The following is a 23,002-nucleotide window of genomic DNA, read 5'->3' as shown; positions in this document are numbered from 1 at the left end:
CAGGGTAGTTCTTTTGTATCGTATATGTGTCTTGCAAGCGGCTGCACAGCGGAAAACCAACACTTCTTGATCTGTCTCCATTCGACACAAGGCAGGACTGTGAATCTAAAGCAAATTACTTCATATGTCTTCAACTCTTCTATAAAATGCCTAAAATCGATGTATTGCGATATCTAATTTGGTGATTTAATGCGATGCTGCACAGGTGTCAATTGTGGACTGTCTAAAGTGGGTGTTTGGCTCGCTGACCTTATCCAACAAAGTATTTTTTCTGCTGCGCTGCTGTACTCTCATCAAAAATGGTATTTGCCACTCATTGTAAGCAATGACCAAGATTAAAATTGCCTCTAGTAATGTTTGCTGCATGTCTCTCCCACCTAGGCTTCGACACAGCATGCCACTTGTATTAGAAATAAACTACAAATATAAACATCATAGCATAGGCTGCCTTCTTTCAGAAAGTCAGAAATTATTTAGGTTTGGACACTTTTTCCTCCACAGAGCTATTACCTGTGGAAGTCCATCTTTGTTGATGAAGATATACAACTTTTATTAAACATAAATACATTTTGTTTCACGCAACTATTCCTTGGAAGTAAAAACCTCAGAACAGATGAACAGTTTTTGTTCCAATCTTGTGCCTGATTCGGATACCCCAATTACAGGTGCAGATTCTGGTTTGTACACCGGATCACATTTCCCCGCGGCCTTCCTACCCTTGAAGGGGCATGCGAGACAGGCCTCAGTCGGCCTCGTCATTTCCAGGCCCAATCTTGGCCCTTTTTGGTACTTGGTCTTCCATGACCAGAGCCATCCCAGGGGAGTCTAGGGTTTCTCCCACAAAAGCTAATTCACTTCATGGGGCCCTGGTGGAAATCTGACCTGCCCACCACAATCAACAATAATCGAGCCATTAGGGCTCTCCAGAAGTGCACTAATCATTCCATTTCACTGTTTGATTGCAACGCACTTACCCCGCCTTCCAGCGGACTGGCTATCCACCCGAGCTCGCCTTGCACCGATCTTGAATCCAGGAGTGTCACTGCAATGGAAATGAAAGGGAATATGATAAATGCCAATTCTGAGAATGATCAGCGTTTAATGGGTGGTAAAGCGGCCTAGTGCCTGGGTGTCCAGCATAGGTCCAAGAGGGCCAAGCCCATTCAAGATTTTCAGGAGAGGCACATATGATACATTTGCACACAATTATTGTTAACGAAACTCAATCACAGAGTCAGTGGTTATTCTGAAAAGCTGGCACGGATCTGACATTCATGGACTCCTAAATTAGTGGATAATTTGGTGGTTTTAAACCCACCTTTGGAGCTAGAGTAAACACTTTTTAAGTCTAGGCACATTGCTTGAATTCCCTGTTCCCGAAATTTCAAGCATGCATAGTGTTTAAAAAGTGTCGATATTTGTAATTAAAGCAAATGTAATGTATTGTGATTTTTATTGCTCGAGTCACGACTGCTCCATGTAACCTTGATTCAACTCACAGCACTGCCTTGTATTATGTTCACGGCTCCTTGTAGAGCTGCTTCACTTGTAAACGGATACATTTTTTTCTCACCAGAGGGGCTCACGTTATGTTTAAATTGAATATTTAGTGGGCCTAGCAAAAGTTTTACATAAACACAAAATCTACCCTGTGCCAAAAAATATAGTTCGACAGGATTTTAATAAAATTAATAAAACCTGACTCCACAAACATGCCTGAAGGGAAAATAGGGGAGGCCGCGGGCCAATTCTGTACCGTGGTAGATGTATTTTGTAGCACGTTTTCTGCAGGCACGTGACGCAAAGAGGGGCTGTCCCAAAAGTAGTTGCCTGGCAAACCCTTGGAAGGAGCTATTTCCAATAATCATACCTATACCTAAATATAAAGGCCTACTCCAGCAGTATGAGCTCCACTCCCAGCTCCGGCTTTCCTCCTACATTACAAAAAAAAGCACTAAAGTTTTGCACTTTTGCTTAGTTTGGACCTGTTCTCAATTTGTGCACGATGTATGCCTTTGTGAGATTGTTTTGATTATAAATCATAGAGCAAAGAAAAGCTTTCTCCCTTCCTATTTTTGGTGCAAGGTGTAGGCTCACAGGGAAAAGTTGCAAGTAATACGAGTGAAAATAATTTCGTCAGATGCACTAATATTTTGTGAAAATTGCACTTATTCTGTCAAAAATAACAGAAAATGATGCGCGCACCTAATTTTGTGGCATGTTCGGCTTGATGTGTTACATGAAAAAAAATCATTTTAATTTATAGCTCCTTTACGAGCCGTGTTCTAGCAGCAAGCCCCTGAGGTAAATCCGAAAGTGCCAGGCGCTCTGCGCTCTGTAATGACTCCAGCATTTCGAGCCCCAGGTCTGATTATTACCGCCATCTTTTTTTCCACACGTGCAGACATGGAGCGGCCACATTTAACTGCGCCATAAGCGCGAGCCTGACTGCAACCCGGAGGCTGAGGCCGGGAACAGCGCAGCAGCCCTGCCGCGCGCCGAGCCAGCCGATGTACAGCCGCTATCAAAGGCAAATTAGTCAAGCAGAAAGGTGACTAAAAATCATTACACCCGACCTCGGGCCAGAAGCACATTTCTTACACCTGCGAGGACGTGTCAGAGTATTTCACCCCGGAGGTGAGTGCTGACAGGGAGGCGTCTCTGTCCCGTCGCCCGACCTCCCCGCCTAGCGTCCCCGAGGAAAGTAGGTGCCCATCCGTGGCTTCAATTGTAGGGCCATGGGAGACAAAGGCCACAATGAGGCCCGATTCATGAGATGGGAGAAGGAAGAAAAGAGGACGTGAGGCGAATGAAAAGAAGCAATAAAGTGCAGTCTCTCGAGCCCAGGCCAGTGGCACTTATGGGAGCATGGCCCCACCCCCTGGAGATCATGGTCACTCGCAGCAGAAGGCCCGGCCACAGGAACATGATCACTCATGGGAGCAGGGCCTTCCGAGAGGGCAAGCAACTCACGGCACCAGGGAAATCCGGGAGAATGTGTCACTCGTAGCAGCAGGGCGCTCCTAGAGACCAAACAGCTCATAGCAGCAGGGCCGTCTGAGATAATGCATCTCTTGTGGCAGCAAGGCCGTCCCAGAGAACAAACCACTCATAGCAGCAGGGGCCTTCCTAAATAACAAACCACTAGTAGCGGCAGGGCCTTCCCAGAGAACAAACCACTCATAGCAGCAGGGCCCTTCTAGAGAACAAATGAGTCATACCAACAGGGCCTTCTGAAATAATAAGCCACTCATAGCAGCAGGGTCCATCTGAGGGCAATTCACTCATAGCAGCATAGAACGAACTAATCATAGGAACAGGGCTCTCGTAGCAGGGGTGCTCTCTGTGAGAAGACGCAACTCATAAATACAGGGCCTTGCCCTTACAAAAGAACATGGTCTCTCCACTAGCAGGGCCCTCCTAAAAACAAACAACTCATAGCAGCAGGGAAATCCAAGAGAATGGGTCTCTTGAGGCAACGGGACACGACCTTCTTAGTCAACTCAACAGTCATAGCAGCAGTCCTTCCTGAAGAATAAACCACTCACAGCAGTAGGTGGGGGCAGGCTAGAGCACAAACCATTCATAGCAGTACAGGCCTCCTGGAAGAGGTGTCATTCGTAGCAGCATCGCCCTTCTAGAGAAGAAACGCTCCTAGAAGCTGGGCCATCTGAGAAAACATGCCAGCACAGCAGCAGGACACTCGTAGATCGAAAAAGAAAACAGTCCGGGCATCAGGGCCTCCTCGAGAACAAACAACTCCTAGCAGTGGGGCCACCCGAAAGGACTGTGCCCCCACAGCAACAGGGCCGCCCTAGAGTAGGGTCCTCCCAGAGAGAGTGCCTCTCATGGCAGCAGAGACCTCGGAGGGAATGACCCACTCTGGACATCTGGTTCACCCAGGCAGCAGAGGGTGCCGGGGGTCTTTTCTTACTCATGGTGGCAGTGCCATCCCATAGAACACGGACTGAGGCAGCACCCCTCCTGGACATAACAGTCACGATAGTGCCACCCGTCGCATAGGGCAACACTATAAACCACAATCCCTCAAGAGGTTCATACCTGAGACCAGAATCTCTCATGATGACACCATGCATTACAGCAAGACCCGCACTGCTGACCATGAGGGCAGAGAGGGTGACCCCCCCCCCCTACCCCCAATAGGGAGTGTCAATAATCTAAGCACTGGCACAGAAAGCTGCAGGACCATGAAAAAGGCTGCTCGGAACAACAGCACCACCGCGGTGCACTTTGTCGTCCATGGCGTGCAATGCCACTGCGCAGTTCACTGCCACCGGGCCCTGGGCATCATGGCCGTCACGGACAACACACGATGCACTAACACCAGAATGACGTGGGTGACATATCGAAAAACAAACAACGCCAAGGAGGGTATACACAGGCGCGTACACTGCACTTATCTCCACAAGTAAGTATCCTGGTGTGGAGCCAATAAAACCGACGCTGCGCTTACATAATTCCCCTCATAATATTTCGGGGCAGGATCTCTTGCATCGCAAAATGTTTGCCCTCAACATTCTGGAGTACATTTTGGGGCATTACCTGGGGCTCTTCTTATGTCAGCAGGGCGTGCTGCCCGCTGTATAAAAGAGTGCGAGCCTCCCTCACCCCACCCCAATAAAAGGGAAATGTATGGCTCTTGTTTTCATGTTACAGGAACGCTTCTTTATCTTTGTGCAAGCTGCTGCCCTGCCCTACTTCTGGCTTACCACAGCAAACTGTGCCATACAAATGTGACCATTCCCCAACCCCTCCATTACACCTGGAGTAGGTTGTCCGTCTGGGGATACCAGTCAAGATAAAGTGCGTACGGAAGCTGATATCTGACTACTAGTATTTTCTACAACAGTCTAAAAAGGAAAGGAGGGTGCAAACAAAAATGGAAGACAGGCTTTGACGTCAAACGGGGTCTAAATGCAGAGCGCACAACTAATCATTTCTCCAATGCACAATTTGAAAAATGCAACAATACACTGCTTATTATTATATATTATTGTGCACACACACTCATTTTGCTGTCACTTAACATTGTGGATGGCGTACTAGTTGTATCGTCCTCCAAGGCGGAAAGATCGCGCCTACTTAAAAACGGCTGCCTGGAGCTTGCTCGTAAATCTATACAACAGTCGCATTGACCCACTGAGCTATTTTACTCGCGCCTCACAGTACAGCTCTATCTTGGAGCTGCCGAAGATAAGGGATTCAATGTCACAACGCGCCGCCGGCTTTGCCAGTAACACACTAACGCTGAAACGCTGACATCGGGGTCTGTTTTGTGGACGTTAAGTTCGTACCAGGTATTGCTGGTGGCTTGAATGTATCGCCAGGGATCTGTCTACTTGCAATAGATCCGGCCGAGCGCCGAATCTCTCTGGGGGCTTTAAAGCGTACATCAGTCTCACCAAAATCAAAGCGCGCAGCTCTAACGATCATTTCGGCACATTGTTGTCAATGCTGCTTGTTCACAACTGTCTAAGCACGTGCATGCTAAGGAATTAGAAGGAATTAGTTCTGCACCATGGCAAGTGGGCAGCTTTTCGTCCCACTACAAAGTTGCAGAGGGTTGAACAAGTACACGTTGAGTAGCTCTACCCTTGGCTGCTCCACTTGGTCGAAATAGCTTGACCGAGGGCAAATCCCTGGGTTAAAGTTTCATGCGCACTTTGCAACTAGTCAACTATCAGTATAGGAGCGAGGTGATCTCAACCCGGGCCCTCCACGCCCTCTGCAAAGCGCCTAGAAGTTATTCAGGTCATGGCGTAGTGCTAAACAAGTCTTGCTTACTTCACGCAAGAACAATACAAAAATCGCGCGCCCTGCATAAAACACCCTTTAGAGGGAGCAGGGAAGGCCATTGCGCACCGTTCTCCCTCTTTTGTTAGTGCAACACCCGTTATGTCACGGTGGCCCAGTGCACACCTCCTAACACAGGCGGCGCGAGGCCGACATGGCAAAGGCCGGGGACAAAGCAGCCAATACATGGAGCTGTGGTGTGCTGCGACTGCACACGAAACAAACCGGGCAGCCCCAGACTGTCTACCACAAACCTCACAACTCCAGCACCAGACACTATCCGAAGATAGCGCCTGCAACCTACGGCTGTTTTCAACATAAACACGGAGGTTAACCCGAAATAGCAATTAGGATTTGTAGACAGGCGCAGCCTCTGGCCACCATAACAGCCCCAACGCCGTCTGCCGAAGTCGGGACATTTATCCTGGTCGCGCAGAGGCCCACGGGCTCTCGGAGACCTCCGGAGCCTTTCAGCCGTGCAGAGGGAGGGTCCCGGCCACTCTCAGCTTTTGAGGCCTGTGGCGGTAATTCTGGTTTTGGACATGGCAAAAATGAGTCTCCCTGCTTGTGTGAGGCGCTGGCTCAATGCACTTTTGACCCACTTCCCCTTCTTGGAATCACATGGACAAGGCAAGCAGCCCATGGTGGAGATGATCCTGTGTGTGTGGTGATGCCAGTCCGACTGTCAGGGAGAGCAGGGGGACAGGGGGTGCGGACCAAGGCAGGATCGCAGAGTGGCGACCGCAGCTCACCCAAGCGCACAAAAAGACTCAACCAGAAACAACCTCACACAAACCTTAACATAAGGCACCCTCGGCCACCAAACAGATCCCTCTCGCTCGAAAAACGTATCTCGTGCATCGCAAACCTGGCCACCCTCCCTCGAATACAAAACAACCGTTAGCCACAAACAATACATGCATCACAAAAAGGGGCTAAAACGTAAACCCGCACCCCATCAAAATCCCGATCACCCCACCCAAAACCAAGATTACCCTCGCCCACAAGCCTGATTGGTCATTGTCATCCTAAAATAAATCACCCTGACCAAAAATATGGTAAACCTCCAAAAACTACTACGCAATCACTCAGAAAACACATCCCCCTAATGCAAAGCCGAACCATAGCTTCCTTCCCTCCACAGCCATGGCCCGATAATTCGCACCCACAAACATAGTTCTGAAAACCCCATCGCAAAACCTTATAATAAATCACGCAAAATCAGACCACCGAGGACCAAAAGACCTGGCCATAAAGCGCCCAAAACCAGCGCAGTCAAGATTGGACACATGGTGCACACCCAGTCCCACATCACTTGAGGGCTGTAATAGTCGATTCACATTTTTTTTAATGTTAAAGCATCATTTTAACAGCCAATTCGGAAAATAGCTCCAGATTAAACTCTGATCCAGCTCTTTAAAGACGTGCATCTAGCGCCTACATTCTACAAAGCAAGTGCACAGAAACCAGGTCATCTAGCGCCACAAAAAGAACACAAGCTTTCAAGCGCCTGACTGACACACCGAAAATGGTGATACCGTGCAGGTCCACACCAAAAACCTTACCACCATCGGAGAACCCCAGAAATACGACGATGAAGCATCCGGTAAGTATCCAGAGAGTACCCCGCAATATTTGGGGTAGCAGATAACATCACGGTTATTCAACACTGAGATAGGTTTAAGTGACGAAGCCAAGGAAGGGCACGAGATACTTCGGTATTAGGCAAAGATGAGCGAGAAGGAAAAATAAGGCGAAAATGTATAGAGAAAGATAGCCATGGGTGACAATAAATGGGAAAAAGAAAGGATGGAGTAGAGAGAAGCGGTGGAAAGAGACTAAATATCCCGGGGTATCTGTGCCCAACTGAAGAAGGTGGATGCGTCCAGCCCAGGTGCCCGCTGTCCTGCAAGCCAGGTTGATACCATCCATGCCCCGGTCCCTCTGCTGTCAATCCACAGAGCACTGGTTCCCTTTCGCGCATCCCAACACAAGTTGCTGTCGCGCAGCTGAACTTTATCCTCCAGCGAGAGACCTCCTAGGGGTCCCCATGTCTGGCCGGGCCCGTCCAGAGCCCTTACCTTCGCTGGCAGGGTAGACTCGAGAGCCGGTGACGGCGAGGGAAGGCCCGCAGAGAGCGGCCAGGAGGAGCAGGGTGCTGAGGGTACGGGCCATGCTTGCTGCTGCTGGAGCCGGAGCTGCTGCCACCCGAGTCGCTTCTATCCCAGTGGAATCAATGCTCGCGCTCCGTGCAGGGCTCGCGGCACTGCCGGCAGGGGCGGGACTCGGCGCACCGTGTCACGCGTCAATCAAGCTACCAGCCAGTCAGAGAGAGGCTGTCCTGCGTCGCCCCGCCCCTGGTATACCTGGTCTGGCTCAGGAAGTCTGTCTGGAGAGTAAGCTTGGGAGATGACAGGGCACGATTCACGCACCGAGACCGTAGCAAGATAAGCCCCATTGTTCCACAGCCCAGGAGGTAAAGTGCAGCTAGTACCTCTGAGACCGAATAGGAGGTACATTACAGCCGCCTACCTCTTAATACTTTTTTTTTTTGCATCTTTTATATAGCGCGAACTCGACTGGAGCGCAGCACATGAGCACTGTATTTACATTACATATTATTCAGGCACGGGGAGATTAAGTGATTTGCCCAGGATGTGGACGCGACTAATGGCTCGAACCATGGTTTCCTGCACCAAAGTCGGCCGTTTAAGCCGACGGACCCCTTACCCCTCCGACAAACCATGAGGCTCACAGTTTTTGTTGTTGCATATTTATATAGCGGGAACTCGTCCGAAGGTATTGGAGCGCTTTATATAGCACCGTATTTACATTACACATTCAGGCACGGGGAGATTAAGTGATTTGCCCAGAATCACAGGATGTGGACGCGACCTCGAGGCTCGAGCCCTGGTTTACTGCAACAGAGGCGGCAGCGCAGCCGACGGACCACATCCTCTCCCCTCACAGTACAGACCCCCTCCCCCCTCCACGACACAGCAGTTGGCAAAGTCCATGTGTGTACCCCTTCGTCAGAACACGTGATGAAGTACAGCTACTTACCTCCAAGGCGTACCATAGGGTAAAGTGAGTCTACTTGGCAGTAGACCGAACTAGGGGTAAACTGCAGTTACCCACCCCGTGACAGACCATAACTCCGTATCTCCAGACAGCGAAGCGGGCTTTCCTTTTAAAAGTCGGTCCACGGTGTTAACTGTAACCGTTATATCGGGGCACTGCTTTTATAACCATTTGACCGTTCTGCTGCTGTTCTTGCTACAGTTCAAGCAAACCTTTTTTTTTTTACAAGAGACGTTGAGGATATCTTTGGAGCTGATGGTTTCACTGGCTTTCCTGATAAATTATAAATTGGGCACATCAAAACTGTAATGTATTTGTTTCAACCAGAAAGGCCAAAATAAGAAACCACTGGATAGGACTTCTTGATATGGCCGCGCTTTATTATTTTTAATTTTTTTATATAGCGAGAATTCGACCCGAAGGTATTGGAGCGCTCTACATGAGCACCAGTTACTTTACACAAAGACACATTTCATTTCTGGTAGGCACGGGTAGATTAAGTGATTTGTCCAGAATGACATGTCGGCAGCTTTGACCGTTAGGCCACATCCTCTCTCCTGACCTTTACTACCGTGACCACCCGTGCTCTCTCTTAACCCCTCAACCGCACATGCTCTTCCTGCTTTTTTTTAGCTACCCCTCTGCCCGGCCAAGTATACGAGTTGGCCGGGCAGGCGGGGGGGGGGGGGGGGGGGGGGCATACCTCCGAGCAGACGGGCCACAGCTCTGAAGTTTTTCGGGTACTGGTCCACACCTCAAAAACTAAAACTCCACACCTCTGATGGTATAGCTCACTTCCTCTGAAGTAATAGCTCCACTCCCCTGAGGGTACAGCTTCACTCCTCTAAAGAGACAGTTCCACACCTCTGAGAATACTGATCCACATCTCTGAAGGTAGCATACCAAACCTATGAGGGTACAGCTCTACTCCTCCGGGGTACGGCAGCCCACCTCTGAAGTGCCATCTCCTCACCTCTGATGATACAGCTCCACACATCTGAAGGTAAAACTCCACACCTGGGAGGGTACAGCTCCACTCCTCTAAGCAGACACATTGCAGCTCTATGCTGACGTACAGTTCCAAATTTCTGAGAAGAGAGGCTACATCCTCACACCTTTGAGGAGGCAGGCCACAGCTCCACGCCTCTGAAGAGGCAGGCCACAGCCCCAAACCTCTCAGGCAGGCAAGAGCTCCTCACCTCTGAGGACACAACTGTACATCTTTGAGAATACAGCTCATACCTCTAAGGACACCACTCTGTACCTCTGAGAAGACATACTTTGGTTCTACACCACCACTGCTCTGAAGAGGCAGGCCACAGCCCCACACCTCTCAGGCAGGCAAAAGCTCCTCACCTCTGAGGACACAACTGTACATCTTTGAGAATACAGCTCATACCTCTAAGGACACCACTCTGTACCTCTGAGAAGACATACTTTGGTTCTACACCACCACTGCTCTGAAGAGGCAGGCCACAGCCCCACACCTCTCAGGCAGGCAAGAGCTCCTCACCTCTGAGGACACAATTGTACATCTCTGAGAATACAGCTCATACCTCTAAGGACACCACTCTTTACCTCTGAGAAGACATACTTTGGTTCTACACCACCACTGCTCTGAAGAGGCAGGCCACAGCCCCACACCTCTCAGGCAGGCAAGAGCTCCTCACCTCTGAGGACACAACTGTACATCTTTGAGAATACAGCTCATACCTCTAAGGACACCACTCTGTACCTCTGAGAAGACATACTTTGGTTCTACACCACCACTGCAAAAGAAATTCCACACAACCGAAAACAAAAATTCCATACCTCTCCAGCAAGACACACAACTCGGTATCTCCCAGATAACACAGCACCATTTTATACATAGCAAGTGGCAGAGCATTGCCGTACACATCACACAGACACAGTTCTACTCCATAATGTGATTTGATAGTGCGCAGCACCATATTCCTGAGGATACAAGGCAAAACACAATGACTTATGAGAGGGTGGTCAGGTATATACCTCCGAGGTTGTAAAACAATACTGATCCATGACCCATTGGAGAGAGTACATAGCTATGTACCTCTAAAAAGTGTAGCATAGCTCCATACTACATATTTGCTAGAGGGCCGTGTCTGTGAGGCAGGGGAGCGCCACATAGCAGCAAGAGCACCCCACACCAGACTGGAGAGCCTAGCAGGGCACATGGTACAAAAAGAGTGAGGTAGGCACTGTGGTAAGCAGGCGGATGGGCAGAGTCAGTTTGAAAGCTGGTGGAAACACAGACACCACCTAAGAAGAAAACAGTAAAAAAAAAGCAGCCATTTAGCTGCCAGCAATGGCAGACTCTAGCTCACAGGAACTCTCAAACGTTTTCAGAGAAGCCGCAAAGTGTGGGCTCTGGTGAGCTCGAGGGCTGTATTCAGGGCTGGACTAGGAACGCAAACCACCCCTGGCAATCGAGTGGGCTGCCTGCGGGGCTTACGGGGGTGCGCATGGATAACACTGCAGCTGCTTTTGTTACAGCGGGCCAATATTGCAGCTATGCTGCAAAACTGGCCCTGGTAGCAAAAAACAGCACACCAGGGGTCCAAAAACGGTCCCCACTCTGGCGGCCCACCAGAGAAACGCCCAGTGCCCACTACAGCCAGTTTGGCCCTGGCCGCATTGATGGTAGCAGGATGAGAGGGGGGCTTTGTGGGTGGTTAAATGTTGCAGGATACTTCCTTCGAATATTTTACTTAAGTTTAGTTACCTTGTAAATAAAAGCTTCTTCATTTATTTAACCCCTTCAGTGCCCGCCCCTTTCCCCGCCCTGTGCCGGCCGTTGAATTAGCGGGCGGGGTCTATGACGAGCTGGACTCGTCATGGGCACAGCGCCACCGCGGCCCATGACGAGTCCAGCTCGTCATGGGCACTGAAGGGGTTAACGTCTTGCTTAATGTTAGTGCTACTTAAGTAAACAGCAGTTCAGTGCTTCTGTCAACCCCGGAGCATGGGAAGGCCAGGAGAGCCGCAGGCGGCCCCCGGGCCGTACTTTGAGTATCACTGCTCTGGTTCAACACTGGTTGAGGGCGCGCTATAGCCTGTCGCGTGTTGAAACGCAAGACCCTCAGGGCCGGACTGGCTGTAGCGGGCACCGGGCAATCCCCCGGTGCGCCGCACGGGTGGGGGACAGTTTTGGGTCCCTAGGGGCCGTTTTTGTTACACGGACGTTTTTGCAGCATAGCTACAAAATCGTCCCTGTAACAAAAACGGCCGAAAACCGGCCCTGGCAAAGAGCTTGGCGGCACCCCAATCCCGGGGGAGGGGGGGGGGGGGGGCGGCGAGCACTTTGCAAGGGCCGGTTTTGGTTCCCAGTCCGGCCCTGAAGACCCTGCTCACCACAACGCATCGGAGCTTCTGGACATTGTGGGTACTGCCCTGCTGCCACCATCTGGGGCTGGGCACCTGACGAAGGATTGCTATACCGCCCTCCCCCAGCCTACCGCCACATAAGAGTCAGACTCCCCGGTTCCATAGGGTCCGCAGGGTTCTGCATCATACCCCGGAGCTCATTTCAATATAGAAAGGTTGTGTATGATAATACCGAGCCCCTCCTGGGTGGCTCTGCACGAGCTGCTAGTAACTAGCACCCTGGGAGACCCAAGATATCAATGCCTCCACCGTTTCTTTTATAAATTTTTTTATTCACCTAAAAATGTTCTCAAAATGTCTGCACTGCTTAACTTGATGCCCTGAGTGATCATCTATAGGGACGAGCCACTCCTGGGCAGCTTCTCAAAATACACCCCGGCTAATGTGTTATAATGCCCACATTTAATGTCACCCATGATGACTGGACGCAGCACTCATTCTGACCCGGGTCATGGGGCTTAGCTATCAACAGCTCAGGAAGTGCAGGGGGGGGGGGGGTGAGGACCTACTCCTCTCTAAGTGCAGCTGTGTTTTCTTCCAAACCAGGGGATGGGATCCAATAACAGGAACTTGTAGGGCCAGGGAACAGAGAATGCAAGAACAAGAGCGTCTCCACCGACCTGTAATGTGCCAAGGGGCATTGGAGAGCCCAAAGGGAGATGACCCGTCGTCGCATTTGTGTATAACAACAGCAAATCATTCCTATTTGAGGGAAAGAAACAGAACGAGAGAGTGTCTCCATTCAAAGCAAGGAGACCAGTGTGTACCCGCTGGTGTTGAATTCGCCTCGAGCCATTAACCTCCATTGTGAATGCACTGGGCAAATGAAGTTTTTTTGCAAGACAATTGAAAAGGGAGGGCCTCTGATGGACGCTGTTAGAGCCCGAATGAGGGACTGCCCCTCCCCGCCAGGAGCAGTTGGAAGCTCAGCGTGTCCTTCATGCATACCTGTCGGTCCCCTAAGGGAGGGTCCCCTTCGGCAAGCTTGTTGATACTCACAAGGTTTCATTTTGAGTTTACACTCCCGAATGCGAGTACATGGACACATTAATAAATGCTCTTCTAGGCATGCCTAGCTGCCTAGCACAGATCCATGCTTGGATAGCCTAGATTCGAGCAAGCAGGCATATACATGGATTACATTTTCTTTCTAAGGTGCCTACATGACTAAGCATACATATTACGCTATATAAAAGATAAATCGATATTCTGAAGCTGCCCAGAAGATTTGCCACCTAGCTCATGTGACGAGGAATCATTTCTAGACTCCACACATCGCCGTTTTATTAAAGTGTGTAAATTATTTGTTTCAGTCGCAGCAACCAAACTACAACTCCGAGACGACATTAGACTGTCAAATGAAAGCTAATGGCTGCGATCATTTTGCCCGTCTGGCATGGCGGGAGGTGACAACCCTAACTCTCAACTCACCCGAGGGTGTCGGCGTGCTTGGACTCATTGTTACCCTCCAACAACATAGAAATGTCTCCCATTGACTTCATTTGGGGTCACACGTCCCTAAATCCTTCCTCGCCTTCCGTAAAGAAATATTTCCATCTCCATTCAATGAGATAGCCTGTCCTCCAAAATCACTTGAAACCATTCACATTGAAGTGAAAACGGTTAGAGGTGTGTCAGAAAAGCTGGAATTGCGCCATTTTGTGTCATGACTTGGTGCAACCCCTTAGCTGCTCTTAAAAGGCGCTTAGTCTTAGAAGGTACCAAAAGTCATTTCTAACCATGCATTCACTGCATCTAAGCGGCATCTTGCATTGTGGAAACCAGATAGCGTCTCGATGCGATCTCGCGCCCCATAAACTGCAGCCAACCTGAAGGTTATCGGGGTGTGTGTAGAGTCACGCTGGCATGCAGCTGGCTGTGCGTCCCTGCACTAGGTGCGCCCACGGTAGAATGTAACCGGAAGTGTAATCGGTTTATTGTTTGAACACTTGAGTCCGGAACCCCGCAGTCAATGGACACGTTATTACTCTGTGCTAACAGATAGCCCCGGCATATCTACCGCTACCTGGGGATGCTGTATTTACTCCTCAAACATTGAAGCGCTCAGCGGCGCAGGGATGTGTATTCCTGGGCACTTCCGCCCCTCTCGTGTGTCTTCGGGGTGGGGGCTGCGGCGGGCGAGGTGAGGGGCCAAACAAAACACGCGCGTAAAATTCAATCAGGTGCTTTCCATATGCAGCCCCGGAGCCGTCGCAGGAAGCCGCGACTTTCAACATTGCAACGTGAAACAGAAGAGCAACGTGTGAAGTCTGGGAGTGAGGGAATTCAGAGACAGTCAGTCCAGGGCCACATGTGAGGGCAGAGGTGGACGGAACGTACCAGGGCTTATGACAAAGAAGCTAGGGGTTCGAAGAACATAAAAGGTGCACATTTGTGCAGTGATCATATGTAGAACTGTGTAGAAGCCTCATGATTCATGCACGATCAGTAAGGGGGGTGAGTGGCGGCATGTCTGCCAGCAATCGGACACTGCCAGCTGTGCATACCAACTGCAATTGGAAAGATGTGGCGGAGCTGCGGGCTTTGCAACTGTGGAACCGTGTCCGAGTCTTGGCGTCGGTTCCACACCCTGTGGTCTTGGGCAGATCATTTAACCTGCCTTTAAAAAAAATCTGATCTTGTGTGATGTAACTGCTGCTCCTGTAAAGAGAGCACTCAAGTCGAGTTTGCGCCAAATACGAATGCCAAGGGGCACACTGTGCCACCCGTGTTAACACAGCAGCAGTCTGAAATGAGACAGTGCGAATTGACTGAAAATTATAAACTGAGGCGGCGACTCAATATGCACGTGTTAGAGTAGACATGTTTGTAGCCACAGCTTGCAAGGGCGAGCAAACACGCAATTGGTCGCTAGGCAGACGCATAAATAACAAGGGCCAGAACGTTGCACCGATGCCTGCCTGGAAGCCTTACCAGACATAGTCTAGCCGCTGTGTAGAACTGGTAGTCAGACTGTTGCAGAGAGCTTTACATCCTTGCAGGCACTGCAACAACAGTCTAAACGTGTTAGCAGACCCACTGGATATTTTAGGAGAGATGCTATTGCTGCACGCATCGGAAAACGTCAGCACGTACAGCGAAGCAGGCAGCGGGAGTCTAGGAATGCGAGCACGCACCACTTAACAACACTCCAAGATCTCAAGTGGGCATGTAGTATGCAGGCATGCTGTTGCCCCGGTGTGCACCGGAATACAGGATTTTCATGCACCACCAAAATGGAACTGTCGCATGCACAGTTACAGCAGCAGTTTGATAATTTAAGCATGCGCACTGTATGTAGTATGCTAGAATCGGAACATTGTGCTAAAACTCTGCATGTGTTCTTTAGACTGCCCACACTGCAGCAGCAAGCCTAAAAACAATTCCGAGCACGTACTGCAGAAAGCAATTTGCACTCGGAAGCCGTTCCTATATTTCAATCCAATGAATCCGCCGAGGAGCTTTTTTAGGGTTGAGACTGGGTGACGCGTCCCGCTTCGGTGGGGCTTGTGGGGGAAGGGCCCTCTTGCCGCGCCTGCAACGGTGAGCCGGGACCCGCGGTCAGCTGAGGGTCTGCGCTGGTGAGTCACGAGCGCCGCCTAGTGGCTGAAAACACCGTCCTCCGAGAACGGAGGTGAAATGAGGCTAATGCTTCGGACAGAGTGGCAACGAAGCAGAAATCACTCTTACCACAGAATAAAACATTCAAGTAGCCTAATTCGTCGAGTGTGGCTGCAGAACGTTGCAGACTTATGCATAAATTCACGCACCTAAAAGCAGGCGGTTATTGCGCTTTTCAGGTCCACGTTTAGGCCAGTGGCGTAACACAAAATGATGCCACCCGACCCTCCCATATATCACAGATATTTATTGATCTAGGGCTGAATAGAAGATTCCTGAAGGTTGGGGTCCCCTCAAAGTTAGTGGGGTCCCCTTGCGCCGCAGATTTTTTTTAGCACGTTTGGTCCATGACATCACAAGCGTTCAATCCTTTACAAACATGACGCTGTAATATTTTTTTCACGATTTGCGGAGCAGATTTTCATGCAGCGCACTGCTGTGCGAATGTTAATTCATCTAGGTCTGGGTCTGCCCCTGTGCAAAGAGGGCCATATTTCCATGGTTATTTTTTTTATTAGTGAACTCGAAAAAGAGGATTACAAAAAATGAAAATTAATCATATAAACATTATGCATTCAAGAGCACAAGCAAACTTACATATATAGTATCTGCTATAATTAACCAGTCGATAGATTTAAAATATATCAATTTATAACGGTAATTTAAGTAGTGCCATATTCTTCTAAATCCCTTCATAAAGACACGTTCATTCTTGCAAGTTCAATCCATAATAAAACAAGCATTGGCATAGCCAATAGGTCTCGCCTTTGGGACCTTATAAGAGTTTAGCCATGCAACAGTTGCATAACTAAATACTTATAAGGTCCCAAAAGCAAGCCAAGCGGCCGTGTGGCCGCGAAAGTGATCGTGATCGCGATCAAACATCAGCGAAAGTGAAAGTAATCGCGGTAAAAGCGGCGCGCGCGCCCGCGCACATGCACTGTAGCTCTAGGCTGGCCTGGTAGCATTTTTTGGAGCCCTCTCAATAAGTCTCGCCAGACCAGCGCATGCGCTGGGTCAGGCGAGACCTAAACATAACAAGTCCCCATTGTTCTATTTGCGGTGCTTGTTGGTTTATCCATGCTTTCCCTATACATAGATGGGTAACCGTAATTATAGTATAGATGTGCACCTCCAAAACCAGATCCTTTTTAAGCATGTTATTTACCCTTTCGATAACATTGACCCAACATTCATTTAATTTGCGACAACTCGTAAACATATGAACTTCATTTGCATTAGTCAGTCTGCATCATGGCTAGTTTAAGTTCGTCCTTTTCCCTATCTATATAATTTCAGTGGAGCATGGTACAAACAAATAACTTGGAGGATAGTAAAAACAAATAACGTCCTTTAACTGCTGTAATTTTCAGCTGGGATTCTTGAAAGTCACACGAGGCAATGCATATGCAATGTTATTAATGATGAATCTATTTGCCATGTGACAGTCCATTCCCTTGATTTACATACACACACACACACCCGCACACGCGCGCGCGCGCACCGCCACACACACACACACACACATAGGAGATTGGACGTTTTCCAAAAATCGCAATCTATTTGTATACGCACGTTTTCCAGATTGGAAACCCAGCCCTTCATAACAAACTTTTCCTTTTCCGTGTTCCTGTCTCTTTTTCAGATACATGTTTGTTGTGGAAAATATTTTTCCAGGTAGATTTGTACTGCAGTCTCATCTAAAAATAAGCTTGATTTCCCTAGGTAGAGTTAAAGGAAAATAGTTATTGTATTAAACATACAGAGGCATATATTTTGCATATGCTGCTATAGTTTTCCTACCAGCAACTTGGAAATTAGGAATAAAGTTTGCTTAGAGGAAATATCAATCACAAACTGCATATCCCAAGTACTCTGAGCCCTCATGCTAACCAACCGTCCAATCAGACTTGGCTCAAATTAGCCCGAGGTCATGGGGTGCCACCTCCCTTGGGTGTAATTATGACTTTAGCTGCTTTTTATTGCACCTGATAACGATACCACAGGATACGTTATTTATCAGGTACGATAAGTAACACCTATTACAAGTTATTGGGGAATAACATGCAGATTTTGGAATTGTAACACAGGTTGTGGTATTTAACATATCCAATAATTATCAGACATGTTAAATAGCTATTAACCCCTTCGCCGCGGCACGAATTTTGCCGCGGTGCTGGGGGGGGTTCGGGGTGTTAGCGGCGCCGCCATGCTCGTGACGGAACCACTCCGTCATAAGCCACAGGCGCGCTGTGCTCATGACGGAGTGGTTCCGTCACGACTCCGCCCACTTGCATTGTTCGCCCGCACAGGCGGGGAAACAGCGCCGCGTGGGCGGAGCGGCCGCCAACGGCCGCAGCATGACGGAACCACTCCGTCATGAGCACACGGCGCCCGTGGCTCATGACGGAGTGGTTCCGTCATGAGCAGGCAAGGGGTTAACTCGTAATTCTGACCCATGCGTAAACAAAGGTTTATTTACAGGTCGGAGTATAATGACCAAATCATAATCAGCCCCTTTGTGTCTTTTTGAGTCTTAAATTAGGTTAGAGTTTTAGAAACAGTCCCCAAATGGTTCTCCCTCTGTCGAAATTATGCAGGCAGATACAGTCTAGCAGTCTTTTAATGGACTGTGGCCTATATGAGAGGTTCCTATCCAGGCTCCACGTGAGGCTGTAGCGCTGGACATGAAAGCACCTCAAAGGCTTTGTATTTAGGACGTCCATAGAGAAGCACGTGAACGGCCTGTTATGACGTATGCGGAAGAGGGAGTTCGTGCTGGCTCTAAGTCTGCCAGCTGACAAGAGGGCTGTCAGGAACCAGGGTATGGAGAAATCTATCCTCTGAGAGACCAGAGATTCATTTCAAGCCAGAAACCTGCTAAATACCTGGGGAATCTGCCGCTATCCACCGGAGCAGCTTGGTGCCTTTGGTTTCTTCGCGCCTGCAGCAGCATTTCGTTCCCGCCGTCGCACCTCACAGCGACCGCAGTGTGGAACTACATCCCCCATGATCCCCTGGGACCGGACCAGGAAACACGCCATCAGCGCGCCCGGAGGCGCTACATAACGCACCCTGACCCCCGCGTCGCGGGTAGCGCGCGGGAGGCGCCGGGAGAAGCCCGGGACAAGGGCGGGACCGTCTGTGGCCGTCCGGGGCCGACGGAGGCCGGGCTGGGCTATGTCCCATACACCTTGAAGCGAGCACCAGGGGCTGAGCCTGCAACAGAGGTATTTTGCATCGCCTGTGTATTGTGACATTTGTAGTTTGCAATCTGACAGGGGACACAGGCACTGGGGAGAAACTCTGGCATGTACTGAATTTGTGGCCTGTTGGTCATTGAACACCCGGCCGGACTATACGTTGACACTAATATAGAAGGTTGCGGTGCGTTACAGCCATAATATTTGCCTGATTTATAGTTTAACCCTATAAACAGGGGGACTGAAGAAGATATATAAGATCGGGTTACCATGGTTAAAAACAAGATTGCTAAAACGAGGGCAGGGGGAGGAGTTAAAGGGACATTGGATGCCTTTATTACTAGAGCTGAATCAGTATTAATACATGAAATCCAATTGGCTGAGCGCAGATTGTCCCTGGACCCCCAATTAGCAACAAAAAGATCCTCGTTGGGCAATATAGCATCTTGCGTAACGCCTTGTGCTCCGGCAGATTCAAATAAGTCTATTTCGGAGCAGTATACCCAAGCTGATATTATCAATTTACCATTAATTACAGTCCATAACTTACAGGGCGATATAACAAGTCCAGACAGGATAGGGTCACTAAATGATAACCAAGGCGCTGCATTCAGCCCACAGGATAGAGAAAGCTTACAGCTAATAATATCACAGGGAGCGAGGAAGGGGGGAGCCATAAGGGAGGAGCCCACCAATCACCAAGTAGAAGCTGAGACTGACCTGGAACAGAGCTTGGGGGAAGATGTAACCACACGCACAAAAACCCAAAAAATAGGAACGGGGTCCTCAGCGGGGGGTGGCTCAAAATGTTGTACGCGCTCCAACACAGCTAGTCGGAAGGGAGCTGCCAAACCATTTAAAGGCAGTATTAAAAACGTGGAGAAAACAGGGTGCCTTAGATGTGGCCATGAAAACGGACCTTGTGGGACCCAACAAATTATAATAGAGCTAGAAAATAAAATGGAACTGCTTATACAGCGTTTGCTAGAGCCAGTAATGGCGAAAATAACAAATATGGAAGGGACTATAAACAAACTTGCGTCCCGAACTCAGCCACAACAGGTTAGAGACCCCGGGCAGGAGAGGGAGGAGGGTAGTACAGTGTTGAATTGTAAAAACAAGGAGCCAGCTAAAAGGGGAGGCGAACAAGTAGGGCGTAGTAAAGTAGCACAGGGAGATAATACTGGTAATATGGGGAATAAGAACTGGAATGGGGAAACCCGGGATGATTCTGACACTCAACCTGAGACTAGAGTTAGCGGCCCGAAACATAGGGAACATACTAAGCATAGCGGGATAGACCGCATAGATTGCATGCAGGCCACCCCAGGGCTTCCTATATTAGATCTACCCCCAGCCTCCAGCCCATATGCAGTGGTACTAGTAGGAGTCCCGGGACTGAGTAAGGGAGTTGAGGAATCGACTAGCACCTTGATAAATAAAGCAGCACACTGGATTAAAAATAACATACCAGTTATTCGTTTCCAACATGACCACATCCTCATGGCCAGGAGGATAGCCTGGATTGGCCAAGGAGAGAAAAAGTTCCCCGGTGACTGTATAATTGTAAACTTAAGATCACAGGGATTAGTAAGAGAACTCCTAGATAATCGGCACGGGGAAAGTGAGAGAGGGTCGTGTGTAAGGATGCTCCCTTTGCATTACTTCTACAGGGATAGTGCCCGTGATCCTGGCCAGATCCGGCAAGGGTCAAGACCACCCATGAAAAATAGATGGGACAATATATACTTAGCCCCAAATAGATTCGCCACCCTCACTGACTATTCCGCCCTGGATGAACAGGACTGACTGGGGAGTGTTGGAAATCAAGTGAGGGAGAGAGTATATGATGTGGTAAGAAATGAAGGGAAAATAAAAAGTAAAATAGGACTTAATAATCAGGATGCCAACATTGATATACCTTCCAGGCAGGCAAGGGTGGTGGGAGATATAGACCCGCAAGAAATAAGCCTGGAGATGAATATAACACAAAGGATGACCAGAGACGACACAGATGGTAGGGCACGCACAATCTCTGAGTTAAGGTTGCTGTCCTGGAACACTGCGGGGCTTGCATCCAAAGTGGCAAACCAGGAATGGCAAAGTTTTATTAAGGGATATGATATTATTTTCCTACAGGAAACTTGGGACACGGATTGCAGTGGCCTGTTCTTGGAGGGCTATAAGTTGTTTCATACCCCGGCACGCAAATCACCCATGGGTCGAGCCAAGGGAGGACTAATTCTGTATGCGGCATTGACGCTGCAAGGGAGTTGGCAAGACCTAGGATGGGATTCTGAATGCCTCCAGGGCATAAGATATATCGGAAAGGGCCTTAAGGTTATTTTTATAAACTTTTATAATGCAGGACAATCAATGTCCAACTTGGCGGAACTAGAGCAGAGAATCTCTGGACTGAATGATGTGGGAGATCCCAGCGTCAGGATAATTTTAGTGGGGGATTTTAATACTCACCCATGCCCACATTTGAAATGGGAAGGAGGTTCATGGGACGCCTGTCCTTCTATAAAAGGCTGGCATGTTGAGCACTCTAGAGAAGGCACGGCACTAAGCATGATTTTAGGTAAATTTGCACTAACACATACAATGGACTTAGTCATGAATGGTGCATCAGTCTCAATGACGCCATCATTTAAGGGGCGGGGTTGCGATTCCATCATTGACTATATCTTTGTTTCCCATGCTCTAGCTGGCAGGGTCAGTCACTTTGAGATAGTCCCTAGCATCTTTAGCGACCATAATCCCCTTGAATTAACAATAGAGACCCTAGATCAGTGTGCCAAAATAGATAAAAGGCTTCCGGGGGGACAATATAAGGCAATGGACCAGGGCAGGAGGATTAAATGGTGCAAGATTGATGGACTGGCATTACAAAGAGCGCTCCTGGCAGAGAAGGACAGTTATATGTGGAAATGCCTAGATAGTAATATTGAGGGGAGCGATCTGATTACAGCATTTGAGGGCACTGCCCAACAGATTTATAGCCTCTTAAGGCGTAAGATGAATAAGCAGACAGACCCTGGCCCAAGATGGTTCGATAAAGAATGCTCGAAGGCACATAGGAATCTGAAGCAGGCACTCAAGATAGCCCCAAGGGATAGAGGTGCAATCATGGAATGCAGGAACCAATATAAAAAGGCAATTAGTAGAAGGAAGTATTGCCTTCAATCTCAAGCTTGGGAGTCACTAAAAGAAGCAGCGGAGCATCGTGACATGACAAGCTTTTGGAAAACAATAAATGATCCTTGCTTCCAAGATTCAAACAAGCCCCAGGTAGTATCCCATATCCTACCGGAAGAATGGGTAGCACACTTCTCTAAACTATACAATCGGGGCAATCCAGAGACGTTGCAATCTCAAACTCTGGAATTAACCGAGGGCGAGTGTACACCATTCACGGTGGAAGAAGTGAAACTTGGTATAGAAGGCCTGACGTTAAGAAAAGCGCCTGGACCTGATGGGATCCCACCAGACCTGTTCAAAAGCCAGGTGGAATTGTGGGCACCAATACTGGCTAGGGTACTATGCTGCCTGTCGGGAGGGCATGCCGAGATCATGGTCCACGGCAGTCATTGTTCCAATTTTTAAAAAGGGGAATAGAAATGACCCCCAATGCCATCGCCCAATATCCCTTATAGATGTCACGGCGAAAATTATGGGGAGAGTCATTCTTAATCGTCTTTTGGATTGGGCTAAAGAATATAACATCATTACAGATCTCCAGTATGGGTTTAGGAGTGGGCGTTCAACATCAGACCAGTGCCTTAACCTCTACCATCTAGTGGCCAAATACACTCTGGCCAGGGAAGGCACTGTGTACTTAGCGTTTATGGACCTCTCAGCAGCCTTTGACTGCG

The 23,002-nt window shown here is 49.0% G+C and overlaps 1 protein-coding gene across 1 annotated transcript in view; it reads right to left on the bottom strand.

The window, feature by feature from the left end:
* The window catches only part of EPHA4 (EPH receptor A4), a 147,615-nt gene extending 139,569 nt beyond the window's left edge, over positions 1-8,046 (bottom strand). The window contains exons 1-2 of the mRNA XM_085634582.1: positions 7,896-8,046; positions 975-1,042 (exon numbers count right to left, since the gene is read on the bottom strand). Coding sequence (XP_085490708.1) covers positions 975-1,042; positions 7,896-7,989 — 162 coding nt within the window. The 5' untranslated portion in view covers positions 7,990-8,046. The remainder of the gene's footprint in view (positions 1-974; positions 1,043-7,895) is intronic.
* Between the last annotated feature and the right edge of the window lie 14,956 nt (positions 8,047-23,002).

The sequence above is a fragment of the Triturus cristatus genome, chromosome 11 (assembly GCF_964204655.1).
Source record: "Triturus cristatus chromosome 11, aTriCri1.1, whole genome shotgun sequence".
NCBI lineage: Eukaryota > Metazoa > Chordata > Amphibia > Caudata > Salamandridae > Triturus > Triturus cristatus.
This window is presented reverse-complemented; position numbering and strand designations above follow the sequence as displayed.